At 35.6% G+C, this 25,728-nt stretch overlaps 1 protein-coding gene across 2 annotated transcripts in view; it reads right to left on the reverse strand.

Moving 5' to 3' along the window:
• Positions 1 to 25,728, reverse strand: part of CDKAL1 (CDK5 regulatory subunit associated protein 1 like 1) — a 647,858-nt gene that overhangs the window by 532,208 nt on the left and 89,922 nt on the right. For both annotated transcript variants that reach the window (XM_051970620.1, XM_051970619.1), the window contains exon 5: positions 24,583 to 24,667. In XM_051970620.1, the coding sequence (XP_051826580.1) occupies positions 24,583 to 24,667 (85 nt within the window). The remainder of the gene's footprint in view (positions 1 to 24,582; positions 24,668 to 25,728) is intronic.

Genomic DNA, 25,728 nt, shown 5'->3' on the forward strand with positions numbered 1-25,728 from the left:
AACTTTTAGATTTTAACTGGAAATCAAACAATAGAACTCCAACTGAATCTACAGTTTGGAGAAATCTGTAAATGGAGAGCAGGAAACTAGGGATTATTTTTCTATCATTAAGTCTGTGATTATTATGACATTTTAACTGCATTTTTTGCTCTTTGATAGTTCTTTTTCTAACTTCACTATCTCATTTTCCTCTCCCCAACCCATTAATAAGTTGCATTAGTCAGGCCTATGTAATGTTCTGGTTAGCTTTTTGGAGGTCTCGGGACCAGCATTGGTTTCAGCAGAATGATCACCACAAAGATAGTCAGGAATAAAGTCCAAAGTCTTTATTAATCTCCTTCACAGTCTGACTCCTTTGTCTGGGGCCGGACTAGCTTTCTGGGGGACTTTCAGATAGGCCTTGGTCTCAGTGGAGAAGTGAAGGAGGAAAGGCCAGCCACCATGAGGGTCTCTGTCTGCAAGTCTCTTCCAGTCCCCCTCTAGGTCTGACTCTGACCTCTTAAATATTCTATTACAATTAAATCCATTCATCATACTGAGTATAAGCCAAGCATTATATCACTACGGAACCATTATTTGTTGTAAGATTAAATCAATCACACTACACTAGAGAACTATTAATCACCATGCTAAACTAGATAACCACTGTCTTATCAATTCCACTGAGTTAACACCTTGTAAGAATTCTTACCTCATGTATATTCTCCAAAGTTCTGGCCCTGGGTGAGCCAAGAAATATATATACTGTTGTAAAGAGCACTAACAGATCAAGTTATATTGTTTATTGAAGAAAGAGTGAAAAAGAGAATTTAGACTACATTTAAAATATGGTCACTCCTCAGAATCCTCAAACTTTTGAAATAAGCATCTGTCATTAGAGCATGCATAAACTTACACATGCACTTACCATTTAGGCCCTACATAGATAGGTAGTGGTAGAAGTGACTTAAGGTTTGGGCTTTTCATTCAATAATCTACATGAATCCCAGTAGATATATCAATCAATTCACAATCCTGAGAACTGGTCCAATTAGGATTAAGCAGTGTAGCATAACAATAACAATAAGGAGACAATAAAAGATAATGCAAAGTGTACAAAAATTCATATTCATAAAACCAACATGTCTGTCACCAACAAATTTCATAGATATCCCCCAAGTGTCTATTCTATTCTTGGTTCTCTAATCTTTTACTCAATGCATTCCTCCCTTAGGAATTTCATCTATTCTCATTACTTCCAACGTCATCTTTACACAAAACTCTATTACTAGTCCTGACCTTTCGTCTGAGCACCAGATTTGCATCTCCACAAACTGAACATAATCAAACCCAGCTGTGGTGTTTTTCTTTAAAATAATATAATGGTTTTCTCTGGGAGCAGGTTTCTTGGGGAGGTTTTCTGGAGGCAGCCTTAGTTTCAGTTTCAAGTAATAATTACCCCAAATGCAGCCAGGTGATAAAATGCAAACATTTATTTTCTCCTTCCTTGGGCTAGGATAGCTTTCTTAGAGGCCTCAGCTTTCCTTGGTTCTGAGAGCTCTTGCAGCTAATCTTTTGCCTCTGCCAGATTTGGCTTCTCTTCTTCCAAAGTATCTCTAGCCAGCACCAGGGTGAAAGTTGGAATGAATCTGACTCCACCTCCGAGAGTGGGCTTGTGGGCTTCCTCCCAGAGTGCTCCTCTCCAATCCCTGGCAATGTTCCAAAGTAACTAACTTGAAGCTCTATGAGCTTCTATATATATGCTCTCCCAAAAGTTGACTCCTCCTCCAAGAGAGTGGGATTGTGGGATCCGAGAGTGGGATTATGAGTTTCCTCCCAGAGTGCTCTCTGGCCCTAAGAGCTTCTTGCTTATATGAGTTCTCCAAAGGTGTGAATACAAGCATTGTTTCTATCAGTTTCACTTAGTACCTTGTTTCTTCTGGCCCATAACTTCTCCTTGTAAGACCATATCAATCATACTGAACCATGCTAAATTAGATAATTATTGTTTCTATCAACTCTAATGACTTAACACATTGTAAGGATTCCAACACCCAGCCTTATAATTTTTCTCTCTGAGGCCTACCTTTCTTTAAAATCCCTACTGAGCAAGTTACCAGTTATGTTTAAAAAAAAAAAAAAAATCAGAATTACAGTCTTCTTTCTTCTAGATTTACTCCAAACATTTTTAACCATGTCCATTTGGTATATGTATATGAACTAATACAAAATGAAGTATAGAGAACAAGGAAAACAATATGTACAATGACTACAATAATTTAAATGAAAACAGCAACATAAAATATAAAAAACTTAGAGTTGTTAAATTATAATGACCAGACTTAGCCAAATGCACCACTCCTCTTTGCAGATGCAGAAACAAGTTTGGATGTGGATGTTTTACTGGTATGCTGGTTGATTTATAGAATGATATTCTCTTTTTATTTTTTGTATTGGTGAGATCAGTGGGAAGAGGGAAGGGGAAGAGGCATAATGGGAAAATAAGGGGATATAAAACTAAAATAAATCAATAATTTTATAGCAAAGAAAAATTTTAAATGGCAAAATTAACCATATTATCACATGTTCACAAAACTTTCAAATTCTATGACATAAAATGTATCTTTTATATCACAAAGCACAATGCTATGCAAAAAGCTTGAGCTTAATAGAGTTTATTAATTCAAACATTATTTTGTATCTAAATAATAAATGTTCTACTTATCATAATTCAGTTCCATTTTTCAGAAAAGAGTTGATTTCATCTACTGGAAAGAATTCTTTAAATTTTAAAAATTCCTACAGACAATTTACTCCTTTCCAGTGATCTTTTATTCAATCACTAAATCAGGGAAAACATCTCTGATATAGAAATATGTTATAATATACAATATGAAAAGAAGGAGTGCAGTATAAACTAGGTGATGGGAAGAAAATCAGAAAAAAAAATCTCTATTTTAATCAATTTCACCTTGTGCCTCCGAAATTGTAAGAAAATTTGATTTTAGCCATTTTCTCATTTAAAACTATTAAAGATTTTTCTTTCCATAATTACATTTGTGGTGTTCTATTTTCTTCTTTAAAATAATATAATAATGGTTCTTTCTGGGATAGCCTGGTTAGCTTAGAGGCCTATCTCTCTGCTTGGTTCCAAGAGCTTTTGCAGCTTTATCCTTTGCTTCTGCCTCTGCTTTCTTCAGCCTCCAATTCAGATCCACTCTCCATGTAATTTAGCTGAATTCTCTCAATTGGGCTTATATATGACTCTTCTGAGAAAATGGGATTATGGGTTTTCTCCCACAGTGCTCTCTGGCCCTAAGAGCTTCAAGGGACGTGTGAATTTGGATATCACATACTAAACCCTGAAATCTCCCAAACATGTGAACTCCAATGAGTAAAGGTGAACACAAGCATTGTATCAATTAGTTCTACTTAGTACCTTGTTTCAGGTTCTGGCCCAAAACATCAACTCTAATGAGTTAGCAGTTTGTAAAGATTCCAACATCTCCCCCTTTCTTTTGTTTTAGAACAAAAGGCTTTGAAGTTATGCATATCCTTTGCCTTAACAATACCACTATTAGGCATGAATGACAAAAGTAATTTAAAAAAAAAAAAAAAAAGGAAAAGGAAAAAGACCTCTATATAGAAAACTATTCATAGCAGCCTTTCTCAGGGCAAAGAATTGGAAATTGAGGGGATACCCATCAATTAGGGAATGGCTAGACGAATTAGGGTATTATTGTTCCATAAGAAATGACAAGCAGGATGTTTTCTGAAAAACCTGAAAAGTCCTCCATGAACCCAAGCAAAGTAAAATGTAGCATGTACAAAATAATAATAATGTTGTAGCGTGATAAGCTGTGAATGAATTTTCTATTCTCAGAAATACAATAATCCAAGACTACTCTGAAGAACTTATACTGGGAAAAACACTATTTATACCCAGAAAAAGGACAGGCTGTGTCTGAATATAGACTGAAGCATATTTTTTTTAAACTTTTGAGGGTATTTTTTGGAAGTAGAGGAGGATCTATGTTTTCTTTTGCAACAAGACTTTTAAGGAAATATTTTTTGCATACCTTCTCATGTGCCTTTTCAATGGGGGAGGAAGAGAGAGAATGTGGAACTCAAAGTTTAAAAATAAATGTAAAAAGGAGCAGCTAGGTGGCACAATGGATAGAGCACCACTCCTGAAGTCAGGAGGATCTGAGTTCAAGTCTGGTCTCAGACACTTGACACTTCCTAGATGTGTGACTGTGGGCAAATCACTTAACCCTAATTGCCCCAGCAAAAACAAACAAACAAATAAATAAATGAATGAATGAAAATAGAAAATAAATGTAAAAAACTGTTTTGCATGTAACTGAGAAAAACAAAAATATTACAACATGGAAAAATAATAAAAAATAAAAAATTTCACATTGGTATTAATTAGGAAAAAAATTAAAATGGTTGTACAACAAAACCAATTCTACCAAAATTAGTAAGAGTGCAGTATTATGCCACAGTTCTCTTTTATTGTCCTGACTCAGTTTCCCTAATTGTTCTGCCTGTTTATAATTGTTCTGATCAATCCTACAAAAACCACTCCTCTCTCTTACTCAGAATATTTGATAAGGAAAAACAATCTTAGAATTTTAGAATATCAAATGCTTCTTCCCTTCCCAAACTATCAGAATATCAAATACCATCTTATCAAGATACCTCTCCCCATCTCCGGGGTGCCTCCCCCATTATGACATCCCATCTCATGCCACCCTGTCAGAGTCCCATTCCTGCTCTCAACACCCTAACATCACCTTGCCTCAGTCTACCCCGAGTCTGAGCCATGTATATAATATGTAAGTCATTGAGAACTCACATTGTAGGCTGGATTCTTGGAGACGATAGTCTCATTCAGCCCCGGGACCAAACCATGGATCCATCTGGTCCCAGTAAATCTCTTCCTTTTAAATAAATTACTAAATACTCTCTAATCTCTAGCTTGCTCAGTTTTTCCAGCATTACATTTTGGAGGCCCCAGCGAGATGTTAGAAAAATGAGCAGGATTAGAGAATAGAGACCTTCAGGTCTCTGCCTTGTGTCTCAGGGTGGCTGGGGATCTAGATTCTTTTTTTGGAGAGGCTGGCCCTCTGGATTTTTTTCCAGAGCCTCCAGGAAAGAGAGCAATTTCCAGCCACAACTATGCCTGAACCCCAACCAGTGGACATTCCATTTTGGCCATGGGAGAGTAAGTCTGGAAGTCTTAAGACTTGATCAGTTCTGTCTGTCTATGCTAGGATCTGGATTCTCAGAATAAGGAAATGCTGGCAGGCATAAATTCTTGTTCAGTGGACGCAGTGGGCACTACCTGGTGTCTAAGACACATCTGGTGTGCCAGTTGGCACAACTCTGGGCATTTCAGAATATAAATCTGGGTGTCTTTTTAAGGCACCATCTGGCTCTGGTTTTGAAGGCAGAGAAATGCGCCAAATGCTTGAAAGCCTAAAAAGACTCCGTTTGGATTCTGGAAGGGAAGACTCTGGAGCAGACAACTTCCCTCAGGGCTATTCTAAGGTTTCCAGATAGCCCCTTGTCTGTGCGTTAAATGTTTTGACTGTACAGTCTATGTCTCTGTGTTCTGTGTGACTTGTTTGTCTGTTCTGTTGGTGGGAGCTGTGCTAAATTAAGAAATTTGGAAATTTGTTATTTCAATGTTCCAACTGTACTTAGTGTAAAATTTGCTTGTGATTTTAAACTTTTAAAAACTGGCACTCAGGTTTTTCTCTGAAGTAGTTAACATTCAGGCGTGACTTGGGTTGAGTTAGCCTAGATAAGGCCTCTGGAGAATAACAGGAGTTTATGCTAATTGCTTTGAACTGTGGCTGGAGAAAACATTTGATTAGGAATTTTAGGATGATTCTGAACTTGTGGAAAATAATTTTATTACTCCCTTTGCATGCCAGATTTGTTCTCAATATTCTTTTGGGCAGTTTTAAAATTGTGGGAAACAATTTTACTGTTGTCTATGCAGGCTAGATTTAGTTTTCTTCGAATGTACGATCTTAAGAACTTGTTGAAGTGAAGTTCTGTTAATTTGCCTGAAAGGGGTCTTGTGCCTCTAATTAGGTAAAAAAGTGTCTGACTTTTCTAAAGGCTCCAACTCTGGCCAAAGTTGGAGCTAAGGAAAAGTCCATAGGGAATAATGACCACGTGGGGCCAGAGAGAAATTCATCATTTGAAATATGATAGGAAAAGCAGTTTTAAATTATTGGGAACTTAAAGCTGGATTTGATTGGATTTTAAGTTAAAATAGAGTTATTAAAACAAAATGCCAGTAGCTTACCTTGGGAGGTCATGCTTGTATCTCCCTACTTAGATGGCATGTTGCTTTCTAGTATTGGGTAATTTGGAAACTATGGAAAAGAATCAAATCAATCTGATTTGAAAATTTGTCTTAAAAATTTGTCAGTTCTGTTGGGTATATGTATAATGTATATGTATATATATGTATGTATATGTATAATTGGGTATATGAAATTTGGTTCAAAGTTATTAGCAAATCTTGAAGTTTAAAGTTAAAAAAAGTGATTTAAAGACAAGGGACAAGAGAGATTGATTTGAAAAAGCATTTAATAGTTTAAATGGAGCACCTAGTATTGGTTTGGGAGTTATGTCAGAGAAGGTTTTAGCAAGTAGGCATTGAAAGGAAAAAATGAAGTTGGGTGGGGTAGAAAGAAATGGGGTCGCCTTCCCTCCCCTATTCCTCTTTGGAGGTGGATTCCCCCCACCCCCTGAGTGTTTTCCAGCCTCTTTCTGCAGAGGCTTTTAAGAGGCCCGCTTCTAAGTTAACTGACTGAACTATAATTTGGTAGGGTTATTTCTAAAAGTTTAGAGGATATTTTTAAGAATCTTTCTGGTTTTTGTATGTGGAATTGGGTATTCTGTATAAGTTTAATCGATTGTATCCTGAGGTTATGCCCATGATTTAAAGAGCTTCTGAAAATAACAGTTTTTCCTTGTCCTTTTGAAAATGTTTCTGTTAAATATGAAAGATAATTTGTGAACTTACTGAAACAAATTTATTACTCTTATCAATATAAGGTATTTCTAAAAGTTTAACAGTTTTAAGAACCTCTTCAATTCTTTTATGTGGTATTAGGATATTCGGTACAGGATATCCTAAATTTTAATTGATTGTATTGGGTCATCCTGAGGTCATTTAAAGAGCCTCTGAAAATAATATTTTTTGTCCTTTTGAAAATGTTTGTTATGGACAACATGTAATTTGGGATATTTATCTATGTATTGTGTATTTTTAAAAACAAAATGTTTGTATGTATAATGTTCACTTGTGAAACTGTCTAATTAGATATGAAAGAAGTGAACTTACAGAGAACTTTTTACTGTTATAAATATAAGGTTATGGCAAATATCTGTTTAGGATTTATCTGAAACTTTAGTTAATGGGATTTGTTATTGAAAGTAAAATTCCTTGGACTTACAGTTAATACGATTTGGGAGTTTTAAAGCTCCAACCTCCAGCAGTTAGTGGGAAAATTAACTGGAGCAAAAATGAATTAAAGCTATTTTATCCTGTTTTGCTGAAAGTTAAGTTTATACTACTTATGTTATAGTTGTGTTCCTGCATTTTTTTTCCTCCCGTAACTAATTTCTATAATCAGAGCAATGGTCAATAAGAAACTATTAATGCAATTCAATTACATCATACCTTGCTAGTTCCAATTTGGTTATATGTTATACCTTGCTGTTTCCAACCTGGTTATATGTAATCATTATATGCTAAGTACTTGGGCAAATAAGTATTTAGTCTGATCATCTATCTGTTACTGGATATTGTGTCTGGATAATCAAGTTTTTTTTTTTTTTTTTTTTTTTTTTTTTTAATGTTTCTAACTAACATAAGGACAAAAGCCTAATTGCTATTTTATCTATTGGGACTATAACTGACAGCTGTTTGCCTGCCTGGGAAGAAAACATATTAAGCTGCTGGCCAATTCATACTGGCCTCCTCATGTTTTATATCAGTCTGTTTTAACCTTACATTTGTGCTTTTTTAAATCTAGATTTTGGTTAAATTACAGTATTGACTTGCTTCTGAGACATGGATCAGCTTTGATTGTCAGCATGCCAGGCCACACCACATGTATCCTCTGCACGGACTGAGAGTCTCCTGCCAGTGTCCAGCCTGAAGAACTTTCGAATGAAGCTTCGTCCTTTATCTCTGATGGACTGATATGAGGGAATTAAGGAACCCTGATTGGGTCATCTATTACTGTGTGTTTAAAATTTGGGATGGATTTGTTAAAACTATGTAACTATTGCTCTATGTTTGAAGGATTTTTAAGAAACTTACTGTACTACTCTGTTATGTATAGGAATTTTGATTCACTCTTGGGATTTATATGTGGAATGGATAGTTGATAATTCCTTTCCATGAGAAAAAAAAGGAAGAAACTTGTTAGGAAATTGAGAAACTGATATATTTTTCTTAGGTATTTCTGCCCCACCCCCTATCTCATTAGTTCAGATTGAACTGGAAATTATTTAAACAGTCCTTTTCGTTTTTACTCCTTGCTTAAAATTTACTGGACTATGATTTGCTAGTTATGTTTTAACTTTGAAATCCCTTATTCTCCTGGAATTGCCCTAGCAGACTCAGTTTTGGGATTATTTTTTAGAAACAACCAGAAATCAGACACCTGTCTGGGGACTGACAGTCTCTCTGATCTGTTTCTCCACTTCTGTTACCCAAGTTCCTTAATTATATTTCAGCATTTTGGTACCAAGCCTCTAATAGTTCAAGGTTGCCTGCCTTGGTCTAACTGCATAATCTGCTCAGAAATCTATTTCCTAACAGCAGTTCCTGTTCTATGGAGAGGGGACAGGTGGAACTATTCCAGGCTCCACTTTTTCCCTCTTTGGGAGTCCCTAACAGACTTGGGGTGCCCTCTTAGGATGGGCAGCAGGACTGTCTTGAGCACTGCGAATCAGCAGAGACTGAGTTAAATGCACAAATAACCACAGACCTAACTCACAGTGAACTGTCCATCTTAAACTGGATTTTCTGGCTGAGATGCTCCCCAACTACAGAGGACCTATTTCTGCAACATGGAGGCCTGTGTGCCTCCCTAAATGAGGAATGCTGTTTTTATGCTAATAACTGAAGTTATCAGGGAGAGGCTCGTCCTTGCCATAAGTCCTTGCATTTTTCTAGTTTTATTTTGGTTGGTCAAAATTATGGTGCTAAGATGTTCTAGAGGAAGGTAATTCAATGATCTGAATATTCAGAAGAGAGAGAGTGTGGAATGTTATGCCACAGTTCTCTTTTATTATCCTGATTCACTTTCCCTAATTGTTTATAATTGTTCTGATCAATCCTGCAAAAAAGCACCCCTCTCTCACATTTAGGTCAAACTTTAGGGGTGAAACAAACTTATCCACTATTCACCATTACTATTCAATATTGCATTAGAAATGTTAGCTTTGGCAATAAGAGAAGAAAAAGAGATCAAAGGAATTAGGGTAGGTAAGAAGGAAACAAAATTATGACTCTGCAGATGATATGAAGGTATACTTAGAGAATCCTAGAGAATCAACTAAAAACTACTAGAAATCACTAATAACTTTAGCAAAGTTGCAGAATACAAAATAAATCCACATAAACCAGCAGCATTTCTATGTGTTACCAACAAAGTCCAGCAGTAAGAAATACAAAGATAAATTTCATTAAAAAAAAAAAACTATAGATAATATAAAATATTTGGGAGTCTATCTGCCAAGACAAAATCAGGAACTATGTGAATACAATTATAAAACATTTGCCACACAAATAAAATCAGACCTAAACAAGTGGAAGATTATCAAGTGCTCATGGCTAGGCCAAGCTAAAATAATAAAAATGACAATTTCTTTCTAAATTCATCTACTTATTCAGTGCCACACCAATCAAACTGCCAATAAATTACTTTACAAAGCTAGAAAAAATAATAACAAAGTTTGTCTGGAAGAACAAAAAGGTAAAGAATTTCAAGGAAATTAATAAAAAATTGCAAAGGAAGGAGGCTATATAAGACCTACCTAAAATTATATTATAAAGCAGCTGTCATCAAGACCATTTGGTACTGGCTAAATAACTGATCAGTGGAAAAATTAGGTTCACAAGACACAATCATCAATTGACAAAGGGAGCCCCAAAACTCTAAAACTCCTTAAAGAACAAATTCTCCTTGAACACTGCCTCTGTAAAAGACCCCGCCTGAGGACAAACAGCTTCATTTTATTATCTAGATGGGACTGGTTGAGTTTGGAGCTGAAGATATCAATCCTATTGAATTGGAGAAACACCTATTCAATTCTAAGATTTTCTATTCAATTCCAGCTCAAGCTTAAATCAAGCTTGTAGATAAAAAGAGCCAACCTGGAACTCACTCCTTGCAGGGGAGCTAATATGCCATTCCTGGCATAGCAGCTATCTCTGCCCACTGGAATATTCTCTTTCAGCGTTACCTTCTCTTTATCTCCCTCACCTATTTCCCTAATGAGACTTTATATCTCTCTGTCAGGATTTCTCTATTAGAAACTTCACTTCTCTGCCAGGACTCCTCCACTAAGGAATTTAGCATTTCTATTCATGCACAGCAAAGGCTAACTTCCAAATGCCAAAAATAAACTTCTCTTTATCAGTCTAGCTTTTCGGGTTCATAAATTCCTTTACGAAGGACCTCAGCGCTGCCAGAATGGAGGTTCCAACAACTCCCTATCATTTGTTAAATCCCAAAGGGGGTTTAGAGGAGCCAAACCTCTCCATTTGATTCCCTGAACCCTGAACCTGCCACTAACCTCATCATTTGACTCCCTAACCACCAGGAACCCAAATCTCATCATTTGGTTCCCTTAATCTAATCTTATCACAATGACTATAGTAATCTAGTATTTGATAACCCAAAAAACCCAGCTTCTAGGATCAGAACTCACTATTTGACAAAAATTGCTGGGAAAATTAGAAAATAGTATAGCAGAAACTAGTCATTGACCAACACCTTTATACTCAGTTAAGGATAAGGTCAAAATGCATTCATGATTTAGACATAAAGCGTGATACTATAAGCAAAAATTAGAAGAACAAAGGATAATCTATCTCTCAGATCTGTGGAGAAGGAATTTATGGCCAAAGAAAAACTAGAGTACAGTACAAAGTGGATGGTTTTTATTATATTAAATTTAAAAATTTTTGTACAAACAAAAACAATATAAACAAAATTAGAAGAAAAGCAGAAAACTAGGACTTTTTTTTTTTTTACATCTAAGGGTTCTGATAAAGGTCTCATTTCTAAAATATATAGAGAGAACTGACTCAAATTCATAAGAATATAAGCCATTCTGCAATTGATAAAAATTGTCAAAGGATATGAACAGAAAATTTTCAGATGAAAAAATTAGAACCATTTCCAGTCATATGAAAAAAATGTTCTAAATCACTATTGCTCAAAGAAATACAAATTAAGACAACTTTAAGGAACTACTATATATCTCTCAGATTGAATAAGATGAGAGGAAATGATAATGATAAATGTTGGAAGAGGATGTGGGAAAACTGGGACATTAATACATTACTGGTGGAGCTGTGAATTGATCTAACCATTCTGGAGAGCAATTTGGAACTGTGCCATATCCAGCAGTGTTACTACTAGGCTTATATCCCGAAGAGATCTTAAAGGAGGGAAAGGGACCCACATGTGCAAAAATGTTTGTAGCAGCCCTCTTTATAACTGATAAAAAATTGGAAACTGAATGGATACCCATCAGTTGGAGAATGGCTGAATAAGTTATGGTATATGAATATTATGCAATGTTATAGTTTTGTAAGAAACGACGAACAGGATGATTTCAGAGAGATCTGGAGACTTACATGAACTGATGCTAAGTGAAGTGAGTAGAATCAAGAGAACACTGTATATAGCAACATCAACATTATGTGATGATCAACTGTGATGGACATGACTCTTTTCAACAATGAGGTGATTCAGGCTAATTCCAATAGATTTGTGATGGAGCGGTCCCATCTGCATCCAGAAAGAGGACTATAGGGATTGAATGTTGATCAAAACATAGTATTTTCACCTTTTTGGTTGTTTTTTTGTTTGCTTTTTGTTTGCTTTCTCTTTTTTTTTTTTTGATCTGATTTTTCTTGTGTAGCATGATAAATGTGGAAACATGTAAAGAAAAATTATACATGTTTAACATATGTTACATTTCTAACTCTTTAGGGAAGGGGATGAGGAAAAGGGAGAGAGAAAAATTTGGAACAAAAGGTTTTGTTTGCAAGGATGAATACTGAAAACTATCTTTGAATAATTTTTATAATAAAAAGCTATTATTTAAAATTTAAAATGGCATAAAAAGTTAACTGTTGACATTCAATATAATCATATATACACAAGATATCACTTTTTAAAAATTCTGGACATAAACACTAAAAAAGAATAATGAGGGAAAGGAAAAAACAAGAGAGGATTCCCAATGATACTATGAAACCATTCATTTCTATATGCTTTTGTAAAAGCATTTAATAAACTCTATGCTACATTCAAAATAGTCCTGCTTTGCTATGTCTTGAATTTTCTTCTTTTTTCTTTGCATTTATATATGTGTGTGTATGTATGTATGTATGTATGTATATATATATATATATATATCAGTATTTCTAACCACATATCTCCCAGACTATAACCACACTCCCCAATCCCTCCTCCATACCTGTCTTAAAAAAAAGAAAAAAAAAAAAAAAAAAAAAAACTTTGTTACAAGAACAATCAAAGGCCTACTAAGTGCCACCCACTGCACCAAGTGCTGGGAATACAAATAAGAAAAAGAAAGGACACTCCCTACCCTCAAGGAGCATACAATCTAATGAGGGAAGACAATATATAAAAGAAATCCAAAAGGGACTTGGTAGTTCACACTAGGGGAGTACCTCATAAGAAATGGAAGATGGAATGAACTGGAAGTCCAATTTCTGCCCTGAACAAAGAAAAGCTTTTGCAGGGTTTTAAGTATCCCAACCTTTGGAACTTTAATCAGAGGGGAAAAAAGTTTGAGGGAGAGGTTATGTAAGACTTAAGTGATTTAGCAGCATGACTATGAAATCAAAAGTGATCAGTTTATCAGCCATGTCATACAAAAAGATATTCCTCGAATTTTTTTTTTAAGTTTCTGTAGAATAAAAGTTAACAATCACATCTTTCTATCATACTTATACTTTAATAGTATGTTGGAAGATGCTTAAAAAAATTAAAAAGTAAACTTAAGCATTGTCTCATTCTGAATTGAGAAAAATTCATTTTCCTCTATGTTAGGAGCATCCAAATTTGTAAAACTCTTCTGAAAATGAGGAGATTAAAATTATGCTAATTATATAGATATCTTTCACTTCTAATAAGTCAAGGTGAATCACTAAAGAAAAACAAAACCAACAACAACCAAAAAGAGAGAGAAAAGATGCATAAGCTAAAGAAAAACTGAGCCATTTATTTTCTTATTCTGAAATCTAAAAAGAAATGAGGAAGTTTATTCTGAAATCCCTTCCATGTTTTGTTTCTAAAATCTACCTTTCTTAGCCCCAAGCTCTTTGCTGACGTCAACTGTACATCTCCAACTACCTTTCAGACACTTCAAACTGGATTCCACTAGATATATTAAACACAATATGTCCAAAACTGGACTCATTATTTTTTCTCTCTAAATTGCCCTTCCCCTCAACTGTTCTATTTCTTGTTAGTAAAGAGGACAATATCATCCATTCAATCCTTCAGACACCCAAGCTAGGAATCATGCTGAGCTCCTCATCATATCTGTTCTCAAGGCCTGTCAATGTTACCCCTGCACCAGTTCTCAAGTATGCCCATTCTCTCCCCTAAAACTGTGGTCCCCACCCTGATACAAAGTTCTTGTCATCTTGTGTCTGTTGTGCCACAGTTCACTTTTATTGTCCTGACTCAGTTTCCCTAAATTGGTTCTGCCTCAGTGTCCCTAGTTGTTCTGTCTCAATCCCCTTAGTTGCAAACACACATCCCCGCCACCCCGGTTCATTAAGACTGATATATATAACTCAGGGCTACTTGTGCTGAGATTATAAATTGTCAATATGAAATTCAAGATAAGGGGGAGTTCAGACTTTTTGGCTCCTAACTCATTTTGTCATCAAGAATTTATAGTCCTATCCTCTATCCTGTCATTGTTCTTCTTTATCCCAATTTACCAGAAAGCCCGGTACTTCCCCCCAACCCTGTCAGAATCAGACTGATAGTCTGTTCTCACTCTCAATGCTCTGACTCCGCACCTGCCTCGGTCTACCTCTGTAACTGAGCTGTGTGTATATATGTTTTTGAGAACTCACATTGTTTCCTGAATATTTTGGACATCAACCCTGGGGGCATCGTGCCCCCAGGACAATCTCTCCCTTTCAGAAATCTAAATAAAATATTAAAAACTCTCTAATCTCTATCCTGCCTCAGTTTCTCTGGCATTATATTTTGGAGGCCCCAGTGAGATATGAGAGCAGGATTAGAGATTGGAGACCTTTGGGTATCCTCCTTGGGCCTTGGGTCGACTGAGGATCTGGGCTCTTTTGTTAGGGAAAGGCTGGTCCCCTGGATTTCTTCAGTTTCCAGGAAGAGAACAGTTTCTCAGCTAAGACGAGACTTAGTGTGGATGCCTCCATTTGGCCAAGGGAGAATCTGGTTTGAAACCCCTGCAGGATAAGTTTTCTGTCTGGACTGATTCCTAGCAAATCTGGGTCCCCAGAAAAAGTTGGGCTGACAAACCATACAATTCTGGGAAATGCCAGTAGGACGTGACGTGATATTATCTGGTTCTGAGTGTCTTTTAAGACACATATTTAATTCTGTGTGCCAGTGGCACAACTCTGGGTGTTCTAGAGTATAAATCTGGCTGGGTGTTCTGACACCACCTGGGTCTGGTTCTGATTCTGGTTGCCTCCAGGCAAAATCTTGGTTCTGATTATATCTAGGAATTCTCTGTGAAGGCAGATGGGGCTTGGAAAGTTAAAGAAGGATTCTGGGAGGGAAGAATCTCAAACTGAAAGAAACTTCTCTCTGGGCTATTCCTGGGGGAAAGCCTGTAGTCTATATGTGTTAAATGTTTTGTTCAAGATTGTATCTGTGCAGTCTATGTCTGTGTGATTTGTGTTCTGTGTGATTTGTCTGTCTGTTTTGTTAACTTAAGAACTCTGTTAAGTTTTAATAACAATGATTAAGAAATTTGGCAATTGTTATTTCAATATTGCAACTGTACTTAGTATAAATTTTGCTTGTGATTTAAAACAGATAGTAAACAGTACTAATCTGTAAGAAAAGGAACAAAAAAAAGCAGCTTGCTAGTTAGAGGAGAAAAAAAGCAATAAAATTCAAGCCTGGCCTAGGCTGAGCTGAGCAGATATGGCTTCTGGAGGACAAAGGGCTTTGAAACTTGGGGAAAGGTTTCGGAAAACTAGTTTAAATTAAACCAAAGTGAGGAAAAAAAACCCAACAAAACAAAACAAAATATCCTTTTGGGCAGTTTTAAAATAATTTTACTGTTGTCTATGCAGACTAGATCTGGTTATCTTTGAGTATAAGATTTAAGAACAATGGCTTGTTAAAAGAGTTCTGTTACCTTGCCTGAAAGGGGTCACATGCCTCTAATTAGGTAAAGTATGTTATCATCTGAAACACATTGGATAATTTGTTAACATTATAAATTATGCTTTAAATCCAGCTCGGCTGGACATGTGGGTTTTATGGAGTCATTTAGTTATTCACTATATTGTGAACCTTAAGTTTTGAAGTAAAAGAGAATGAAAGTGATTTAGGAAATAGGTAAAGACAGGAAAGTTTTTAATGGAAGGATTTCTATGTGGGAAAAATTGAGTGGGAAACAGGAGGGAATCTTTTGTCCAGGGATGCAGTCTAGCTCATCTTCCCTCCCCCCTGCCTCTTTGGAGCTGGAGTGGGGGGAAGGGTGGCCACGTAGAATTCCCCCACCCACCCCACTGTTTTCCAGCACTTTCTTCCACAGGTTTATGAGACAAGCCCACTTTTAAGTTAATTGACTGAATATTTGTTTCTTTGATACATAAAGGTTTGCTTGGTTAAGGAATATGATCATAAATTTGATCCATAAATTCCAAAAGTTTAACTGATATTTTTTAACAATCTTTCAGATTCCTTTATGTGGAACTGGATATTTTGTATAAGTTTTAATTGATTGTATTGACTGTATCCTGAGTTTATGCTCATCATTTCAAAGGCCTCTGAATATAATAGTTTTTTTCATTGTCCTTTTGAAAATGTTTCTGTTATGGAAAATATGCAATTTGGGATTTTGTATTGGGTATTTTAAAAGCAAACTGATTTGTATGTTTAATGTTCACTTATGAAATTGTCTACTTAGATACGAAAGAAGCAAACTTACTGGGACAAATTTCTGACTGCTATCAATATAAGGTTATGGTAAATATCTGTTTAGGATTTATCTGAAATTTTGGTTAATGGAATTTGTTATTGGAGGTAAAATTTCTTGGGCTTATAATTAATTAGTTAATGCTATTTGGGAGTTTTAAAGCTCCACCCTCTGACATTTAGTGGGACAATTAATGGAGTATAAATATTCTGTATGTGCTGAAGGCTGAGTTTTAACTGCTTATGTTATATTATAGCAACGTCCCTGCATTTTCTCTTACTGTGATTGATTTCTATAATCAGAGCAATGGTCAATAGAAACTGTTACTGTCATACCTTGCTATTTCCAATCTGGTTATATGTAATCATTATACCCTAAATATTTAGGTAAATAAGTATTTTAGTCTGGTCATCTGTCTGTTACTGGATATTTGCGTTTTGTTTTTTTAAAGTTTCTAAATGATATGAGGACAATTAACAGTGGTCTGTGAAACCTAACTGCTGTTTTTATTGGAACTACAGTCATTTTCCTGTCCTGCAAAGCAAACTCAGTCTGAAGCAGCATAGACTGAGACCATCACCCCTGCTCCTGATGTAATTTGGACTGATATGGGGGAGTGGGAAAGTGTTGATGAATTAATGTTAACATTTTATCTTAATTTTATTACTGTGTTTAAGATTTGGGATGGAAATTGTTAAAATTGTGTAGCTATTGTTGTTATGTTTGAGGGATTTTTAGGAAACCCTACTGTACTAGTCTGTTATGTACATTGATTCACTCTTGGAATTTATATATAAGATGGTTATTTGATAATTCCTTTCCATGAGAAAAAAGGGAGGAAGAGATAGGAAATTGGGGAAAGTGGTGAATATTTCTCAAAATACCTAAGAGAATAGGAACCCCTAGTTCCTATTACTTTGCCTTAGGCACTTCTGTTCCACCTCCTATCTCACAAATTCAGATTGAATTTGGAAGTCTTTTAAACAGTCCCCCCCCCTTTTTTTTTCATTTTTTTTATTATGCTTTAACTTGGAACCCCTTATTCTGTTAGAATTGCCCTGGCAAACTATTTTTTGATTGCCTGCTTTTTAGGAACAACCAGAAATCAGGCACCTTGGCAGTTTCCAGTCCTGTAACCCCATTAATTAGTATTTCAGCATTCTCAAAGGAGCTTGTAGTTTGATATCAGGCCTTTAAAAGTTCGGGTTTGCCTGCCTTGATGATCTAACTGTGCAGAATCTGCTCAAAAATCTGGACCCTTTCTGTTTCCTAGTAGCAGCCCAATCTGTTCCTCTGGGCACGGAGCTACTTCAAGCCTCCTCACCCTTCTCCCCTGGAGAGATCTTGAGATCTTGAGCCCTTGAGTCCTGCTGCTCTATAAGCAGAGGCTGAGTTAAATGCACAAATGACCACAGACCTAACTCACAATGAACTGTCCATTTCAAACTGGAGATAGTCCATTCCCACTCTCAATGCTCTGACTCTGCCTTTGCCTCAATCTATCCCTGTAGCTGAGCTGTGTGTAAATATGACATTGAGAACTCACAATGTTTGCTGAAAGCTTTGGACATCAGCCCTGGGGGCATCATACCCCCAGTGCAATCTCTCCCTCTTAGAAATCCAAATAAAATATGTTACCAGTATTGACACACATGACAACTGCTGTAGGATTACATTACTCAATGAAAAAAATTTTTTATTAAAAATTAATTGTAATTGTTAAAGCCCCCAGTTATTAAAAAAAAATAACACCTATCATCACCTATGTTATTGTAGGAAAACACTTCCAAAAAGCAGCATGTTGCATTGCCAAGAAAAATTGTGTGTGAGATAGTAACAAATGCTATTTACCTTAATCACTTCAAATAATGAACCAGGAGTCACTCTCAGTAGTCAGAGATTTTATTTTATGAAGTACAAAATACTAATAATAATACTATTAAAGTGACAATTTGTAGGTCATTGGTAGGACCATATATTTTAAAGTTGGAAAAAAACTTGAAGACATCCATGTCCAATTTTACAAATGAGGAATCTTGAGCCCAGAGAGTTAATGATAGTGAGACAGAGAGGATGTAGGTAAACTTTTGATGGAAACAACCTTGGTTCATATGCTCTCTGTCACCCATATATAACTATAAGCATATAAAACATATTAACTAGTTGTTATGTTTTGGGGGCATATTGGCAATGCTGTCTATCTGTCTGTCTGTCTGTCTATAAGAAATACGCCTTTTAAGATATCACTAAAACAGCCCAAGAATAATTGATTTTTTGAAAATAATCTTTATACTTCAAGGAAAAGAAAAATACAACTATTACAGAAAAACTTTCTTTTTGTTCCAAAATGAAAAACATTAAGTTTTCCTGAAAGTAAGAGTCAAGTAAATGCAATACTTTTATTCTATTCTGGACTTGTCTTTCTTTTTAAAGTCCTTAAATACAGATATGAACCAAAATTCATTCTTCAGTTCTCCATCCTTCCTTTCTTCACAATCATTCAACAAACTTTAAAGAGCTACAAAACTGCTACCTACAATAGCCTTAATTGATGAGAACACACACACACACACATGCGCGCGCACACACACACACACACACACACACACACACAAAATGCTCCAAATTAATTCTGTCCTGAAGAAGCTTACTTATTCTACTGAGAGAGACAGCATATATAATCAATATAAAAATAGAGGTAAGATTCTTAGAAGGGAATATGATCTCTCATTGACTCTCAGGATACTGGTTATAACCTCTACCCCATATATAGATGACTCCCAGAATCTTAATTTCCCTAGTACTCTCTCCCCCATACTCAATTGCCTGGGTTTGATAGTCACTAAACATTTCTTCTTTTCACACTTAATTATTCTAAAATACAAAAAACATAACCTTCCTCAATTTGAATCTCCTATTTGTAAAAACTACTATGTTTGAAGCCTATCCTAATTAATGTAAATAACTCATTTGACACAAATTTTACAAAGCAAATTTACTTAGATTACAAGGATAAAAATAGCAAACATAAGTCTATGGCACACAATCACCACTTCTCCTCTCCCACTTGCCCATTTCCTCACAGAAAAACACCCTGGTCAAGTAGTCTTTGCAGCCTTCACAGAAGTAAGGATCCTACCTAGTAAAAAGAACCTGAGCTTCACTAAAGTTGCCAAATTAGCAATACAAAGTCTCTAATGTATTTGAAAAAAGATATGTGGGGACTTTGCTTGATAGGCAAAGAACTATCCACCAGTATTCTGCAACTCCCAAGAGGCACAAATTTCTTCCTACACCCAACCTAGTGATTTCCCTTTGAGAAATTCTATCTGTGTCATGGGTCTACTCCCTCCCTTAACTGTGCTAAGTCTAGCCATAGCCTGCAATATTCTATCACCTGGTGGGGATCATATGCTCATTCTTAGTAATTCAAATCATTGGGAACATAGTGACTTTGGGGTTAGTTAGGCATGATTCTAAATAATGCCTTAAAGGCAAGCTGACAACAAGGCTTTTTTCTTCCCACATACTCAGAGGTCTAGTTCAGTTCTTGCCACCTCATTCAAAACAAGATGAAAGAGAAGGGAAAAGGGGAAGAAGGGAAGGAGGGAGAGAGAGAGAAAGAAAGAGATAGACACTTCATTACATTTATTGGGCATATTCTCAGGACAGAGTCTTCAATGAGCAGACCTACATGGCTCTCTTCTCCTATTTTAAAAATTAGTCAATGTGGGAAATAAATATAAACTGCTTGCATTTTCTTTTTCTTCCCGGGTTATTTCTACCTTCTGAATCCAATTCTCTGTGTGTAACAAGAGAACTGTCTGGTTCTGCACACATATATTGTATCTAGGATATACTGTAACCTATTCAACATGTAAAGGACTGCTTGACATCTGGGGGAGGGGGTGGAGGGAGGGAGGGGAAAAATCGGAACAGAAGTGAGTGCAAGGGATAATGCTGTAAAAAATTACCCTGGCATGGGTTCTGTCAATAAAAAGTTATTTAAAATAAAAAAAATTAGCCAATGTAAACTTTGAACACTGCCCATATCTCTTACCCAAATAATTCTCTGGGGTCTAAGGGAGCTGAAGTGGGTCTTTTTACTTGCTTCTCCAGCATCATACACAAAACTGCCCAAGTGACACAAGTCTTAGGGGTTGGCCACAAATGCATCATAGCTATGACGATGATGATGATACTGACAGCTCCCATTTACAGCAGTATTAGCTAAGGGCTGGGCACTGGGCTAAGTTCCTCACAATCCCCTTCAGAGATAGATGCTGTTATTACCCCCATTTTACAGATGAAGACAAATGAGACTTGCCTAGTCACTTAGGGACACAGGTATTACATGGGAGAGGTCACATTTGAACTCAGATCTCCCTGACTCCAGATCTAGAGTTCTGACATCCTTACTACCTAGCTGCTCCCAGTGGCTCTGGAATAATGGAACAAAATCACACAGATTGAGCAAGCAAAGAACATTTTACAAAGTTCATGAGATATAACTGTTTAATTAGGAACTTAAGAATAGTCTTCCTTGCTGCTTAAAATGACCTCCAACAAATGGAAGGAAGGAAGGAAAGAAGGGAGGGAGGGAGGAAGAGAGGGAGGGAGGAAAGAAGAAAGAGAGGAGAGAGGGAGGAAAGGAGGAAGGGGAAAAGAGAAAATCAGCTTCCTATTTCAGAAGGAAACTTAATACCTACAAAACTTCAATAATCACTGAGAGCTCTCCTTGAAGGAATTTAGAATGTGGGATTAATTTTAAGTCATTCTCTTACCCTCAAGATAAAAAACTCAAATTGTCTTATGTAAATTCATCCATAATTTATTGACGTTATTGGGCCATCTTAATTTGGTTCTGTACAAAACTTCTACATATCCCTTTCTATATAGAGCACACCAAAATTTCTATAGGAGTCCTATCTCCCTTTGTAGAGGTACAAGCAAATTTCCTCTGGGTTCCTAACTGCAAAAAGATATCTGAAATTTTAACCAAAAGATCTCTGCCACAGCAAAGGCATTTCTTTTGGAATTCCAAATTTACCCAATAATGGAACAGGAAGTTTTAATTTGTTACTAAAGAAAACAAAGTCAGTTGAGATCCAAGTAAGTGTATGGTTCCTCCTCCAAAAACAAAAAAAAATTTAAAAAGGACTATTTTCTTCAATTTGTCAATTAAAACTCTTTATAACTTAATTTCATCCTATCTTCATAGGTTTATAGCATGGTACAATCCATTATTTAGCCCAATTCACCCTCTTGCTATGCTCAAAAATCAAGTCCCTCTAACATCTTAAAGCAAGGTACCCTCTAAATATTATGGCCCATATAAATCCAACGAAAACAGTTTAAAATTTTTTCAATAAAAATGCCATTAAATTTCTATCTTTTCATCATTGTTCATCCAAATATTCCCTGTGAAAATATACTTCCTTTTTCTCTTCCATGGAAATAATTTTGATACTTCTACTCAATTTAATAAGTATTTACTCAGTTCATTATGATTTAAGAAGTGTCAATTATTAGTGAGTTAAATCGAATTGGATTAAGTTCTATGTATAGTTATCTCTTCCATATTGCAACTACGCCCATCATGATTTTGATAAATATCACAGGTCAGCATAAGAAATTAAATGAGAATTTGAGGGAAGTTTTGTTGAAGGTGTAGATAACATGCAATAGCCAACAGAAGACACAGAAAAAGTTTAGAAATTCAGAAATGCATAAACTATATGTATAGTATTATGTAATATCAACCCAAATTTGACAATAAAGCACTACAAATGCCTCATAAAAGAAAAAGAAAAAATTCAGATTTCTTCTCTGGTAGGAAGGGATGGCCAAAAAATTTTTCACAGATTTTCAGATTCAGGGGGCACTATACTCCTACCTCTGTGATGTGGAAGAGATAACTCTAATTAATGCCGGTTAAGAAGGAGAATCATGTAAGCTATAATTACTTAATCCACCATGTATTATATCACTTATATTTGTGTTTATAAGATGGAATTACACTGTATTAGTTAGGCCTGTTATAAGGAATTATACTAATTTGTGTGAAGAATGTAGTATGTTAATACCATTCCACCCTACCTCACCTCTATTTCTATGAATGTATTTTAAATAAACCACATTTTAAAAACCACAAGTTACTCTAGTCTATGAAAGTTATCCTAGAAAATTGATAACAAATGGTAGACCCCAAGACTTTGTTGACATATGACCTGTGGATGTTTCAAATAGTCTTATGGCCTGCAGAAATGCAGAAACAGGCTTCCCAAATGCCTTTAACAAAAATAGTAATGGTTGATGGTCAGTAGAAAACATTGTGACAGAGTAGCTGTGATTCAGAGATATCTCCCTTAGCCAATTAAAGAAGTTATGAAGGGACCTTCTTAGGAAGGTCCAAAAAGCCCATGAGCAGAAGAATCCTTGACAGTGAGGAAAGTTTTGGATCCAGTAGTTTAGGGGCCTTGGTCTCCCTAATAAATAATTGTGCTCCTTATACATTGTCAGTGAAGCTGTGAATAGATCCAGCCATTCAGGAGAGTACTTTGGAACTATGCCAAAAGAGTTATCAAACTGTGTATACCCTTTGATCCTGCAGTGTTACTACTGGGCTTATATCTCAAAGAGACCTTAAAGGAGGGAAAGGGACCTGTATGTGCAAGAATGTTTGTGGCAGCCCTCTTTGTAGTGCAGAAACTGGAAACTGAGTGGATGCCCATAAATAGGAGAATGGCTGAATAAATTGTGGTACATGAATGTTATGGAATATTATTGTTCTGTAAGAAACAATAAGGAGGATGATTTCAGAGAGGCCTGGAGAGACTTACATGAACTGATGCTAAGTGAAATGAGCAGAACTAGGAGATCATAGTATATGGCAACAAGATTATATGATGACCAATTCTGATGGATGTGGCTCTCTTCAACTATGAGATGATTCAAACAATTCTAATATATTTATGATAGAAAATGCCATCCACATCCAGAGAGAACTATAGAGATTGAATGTGGTCAAAGCCTATTATTTTCACCTTTTTTGTTGCTGTTGTTTACTTGTTTTTTTTCTTTCTTGTGCATTTTTTCCTTTTGATCTGATTTTTTTTGTTCAGCATGACAAATATGAAAATATGTTGAGAAGAATTGTATACTTTTAACCTATATAAGATTGCTTCCCTTGCTTGGGAAGGAAGAAGGAAGAGGAACAGGAGAAAAATCTAAAACATAAGGTTTCGTGAAAATGAATGATAAAAAAGTATCACTGCATATATTTGGAAAAATAATTTTTTTATTTTAAAAAAATTTTAAAAATTAAATTTAAAAAAATTAATAATAAAACAAAAAAGATGATTGTGCTCAGATCTCTGCTTCAGTTTCCCTTTTTTTGAAGCTTCATACTTTTTTTTCTAAATCTTATTCTTCCTTAAATATCTATCTCAATTTCCACATTCAGTTCTGCCCTCAATGATCATTCTTTCCTCTGAACTCCAGTAGGACTTACTGTCTAAAAGTATGCCATCCAGCATACTTTACCTTTAATTCTACTGATCTTTTTTTGTGTATGGCCTACCCTCCCAATTAGATCTTAAGCTATTTTGGGAAAAGAGGCAGGATGCCATACCTCAATAGATGTTCACTACTTTATGTAACTTTAATCTTTTCTATTTGTCTTCTCAACTTCTGCCTATATGCTCAAAATTTACCAAAGACTTGGCCAGAGGACTATTAACACATTGTCATAATATCTTTTAAAAAAAATTCATTTTTTCCATGCAACTTCATCATGTAGTCATTTAATCAACAGCATTAGGGACAGTTTTACAAATTTCTAGCAAAGAATTCCATGAAAAAAATAATTAAAAGACAAAACTCTGAGGCAGCTAAATGGTACTGTGAATAGAGCACCAACCCTGATTCCAGTTCAAATTGAGCCTCAGACACTTAACACTATCACCTATGAAAAGATTCACATTGTAAAGCAATTCTTTTGATAGTGAACACATTTCAGTTCCAACCAGTGAATATTTATTGTATTACTACTAAATGTAAGGCACTGCTTTAGCTACTCCTTTTTATAGAGTTCTCTTCCCTTCAGAAGGGAGAGGGGAGGAAAGAACAACTTTCACTTACTTAATTGAATTTCTAAAGTGATCTTCAGCTGGATTTTTCACTGTGCAACTATTTAACAGCCACAAATCAGCTTCCGATGGATTTTCTGAAACAGAAGAAAACAAAGAATTGTAACTTTAAATTATATGTGTTTTGGTGATCTTCGAAAAATCACTGGAAATGAATGAAGTACCAAAGGACTTGAAACAAGGAAACAGAGTTCAAACAAAAGAAGGCAGATTATTCCAAATGTAAGATAAAAACTTTACTTAAAATCCTGGAAAAAGTACATATTAAAATCACAGTTCATACAGACTTCTCCTATTAAAGTACAATTGTGATGCCTCAATTTGGAATGAATTCTACCCTGTGTCCCAAGAAGTCTTTCAAAAGAAATCAAAGTTATGGTAGGCTCTACACTAAGCTACAAACAATTTGATTATGGTCTTATCTGACAAGAAACTGTATTAACTGTTATCATTAAAGGATTGGCCACTAAGTGATTATTTAGCTCTGGAAACTTATCTCCACCTAAAAAATTGATGGACACCATAAACTTCTCATTTCTAAACTGAATTAATCACATATTTAAATATTTAAATCTCTTCTTCCAGCTCCCCTATTTCTGTATGTTATCATCTACTCTGTCATTCAAATCTAAAAATCTCAGATTTATAAGAAAAAAAGTGACTTGTTCAGTCAGAACTGGTTCAAACTGGTTAGAATTGGCCCAAACCGATCAAAACCAGTCAGAACCAGTTAAAACTAGCTAAAACCAGTAAAATTTGTGTGAACCAGCTCAGACTAGTATAGATCGTTTCAAAGTAGTCAGAACTCTGTCCTGATCAGAACAGAGCTGATCAAAAACAGTTGGAACTGGTAAAACAGAATCTGATCAAATGGGTCAAAACTGTATCAAACCATTCAGAACTTGTTGAAACCAGATAAAGCTAGCTGAATTATGTTCAAATTAGTCAAAATAAAATAAAAAACCGTTAAAGCCAGTTTAATTATACCCAATAACCAATGACCCAAAAATAATCGATGGATTCAATAATTCTGTACCCAATAAATAATTATATTCCCAACGACCAATGACCCAATTATGACATTTGCCTATATAGCCAATGACCTAATAATCTCTATAATTCTAATGCCCTATATATT

Source organism: Antechinus flavipes, chromosome 1, assembly GCF_016432865.1.
Source record: "Antechinus flavipes isolate AdamAnt ecotype Samford, QLD, Australia chromosome 1, AdamAnt_v2, whole genome shotgun sequence".
Taxonomy (NCBI): Eukaryota; Metazoa; Chordata; class Mammalia; order Dasyuromorphia; family Dasyuridae; genus Antechinus; species Antechinus flavipes.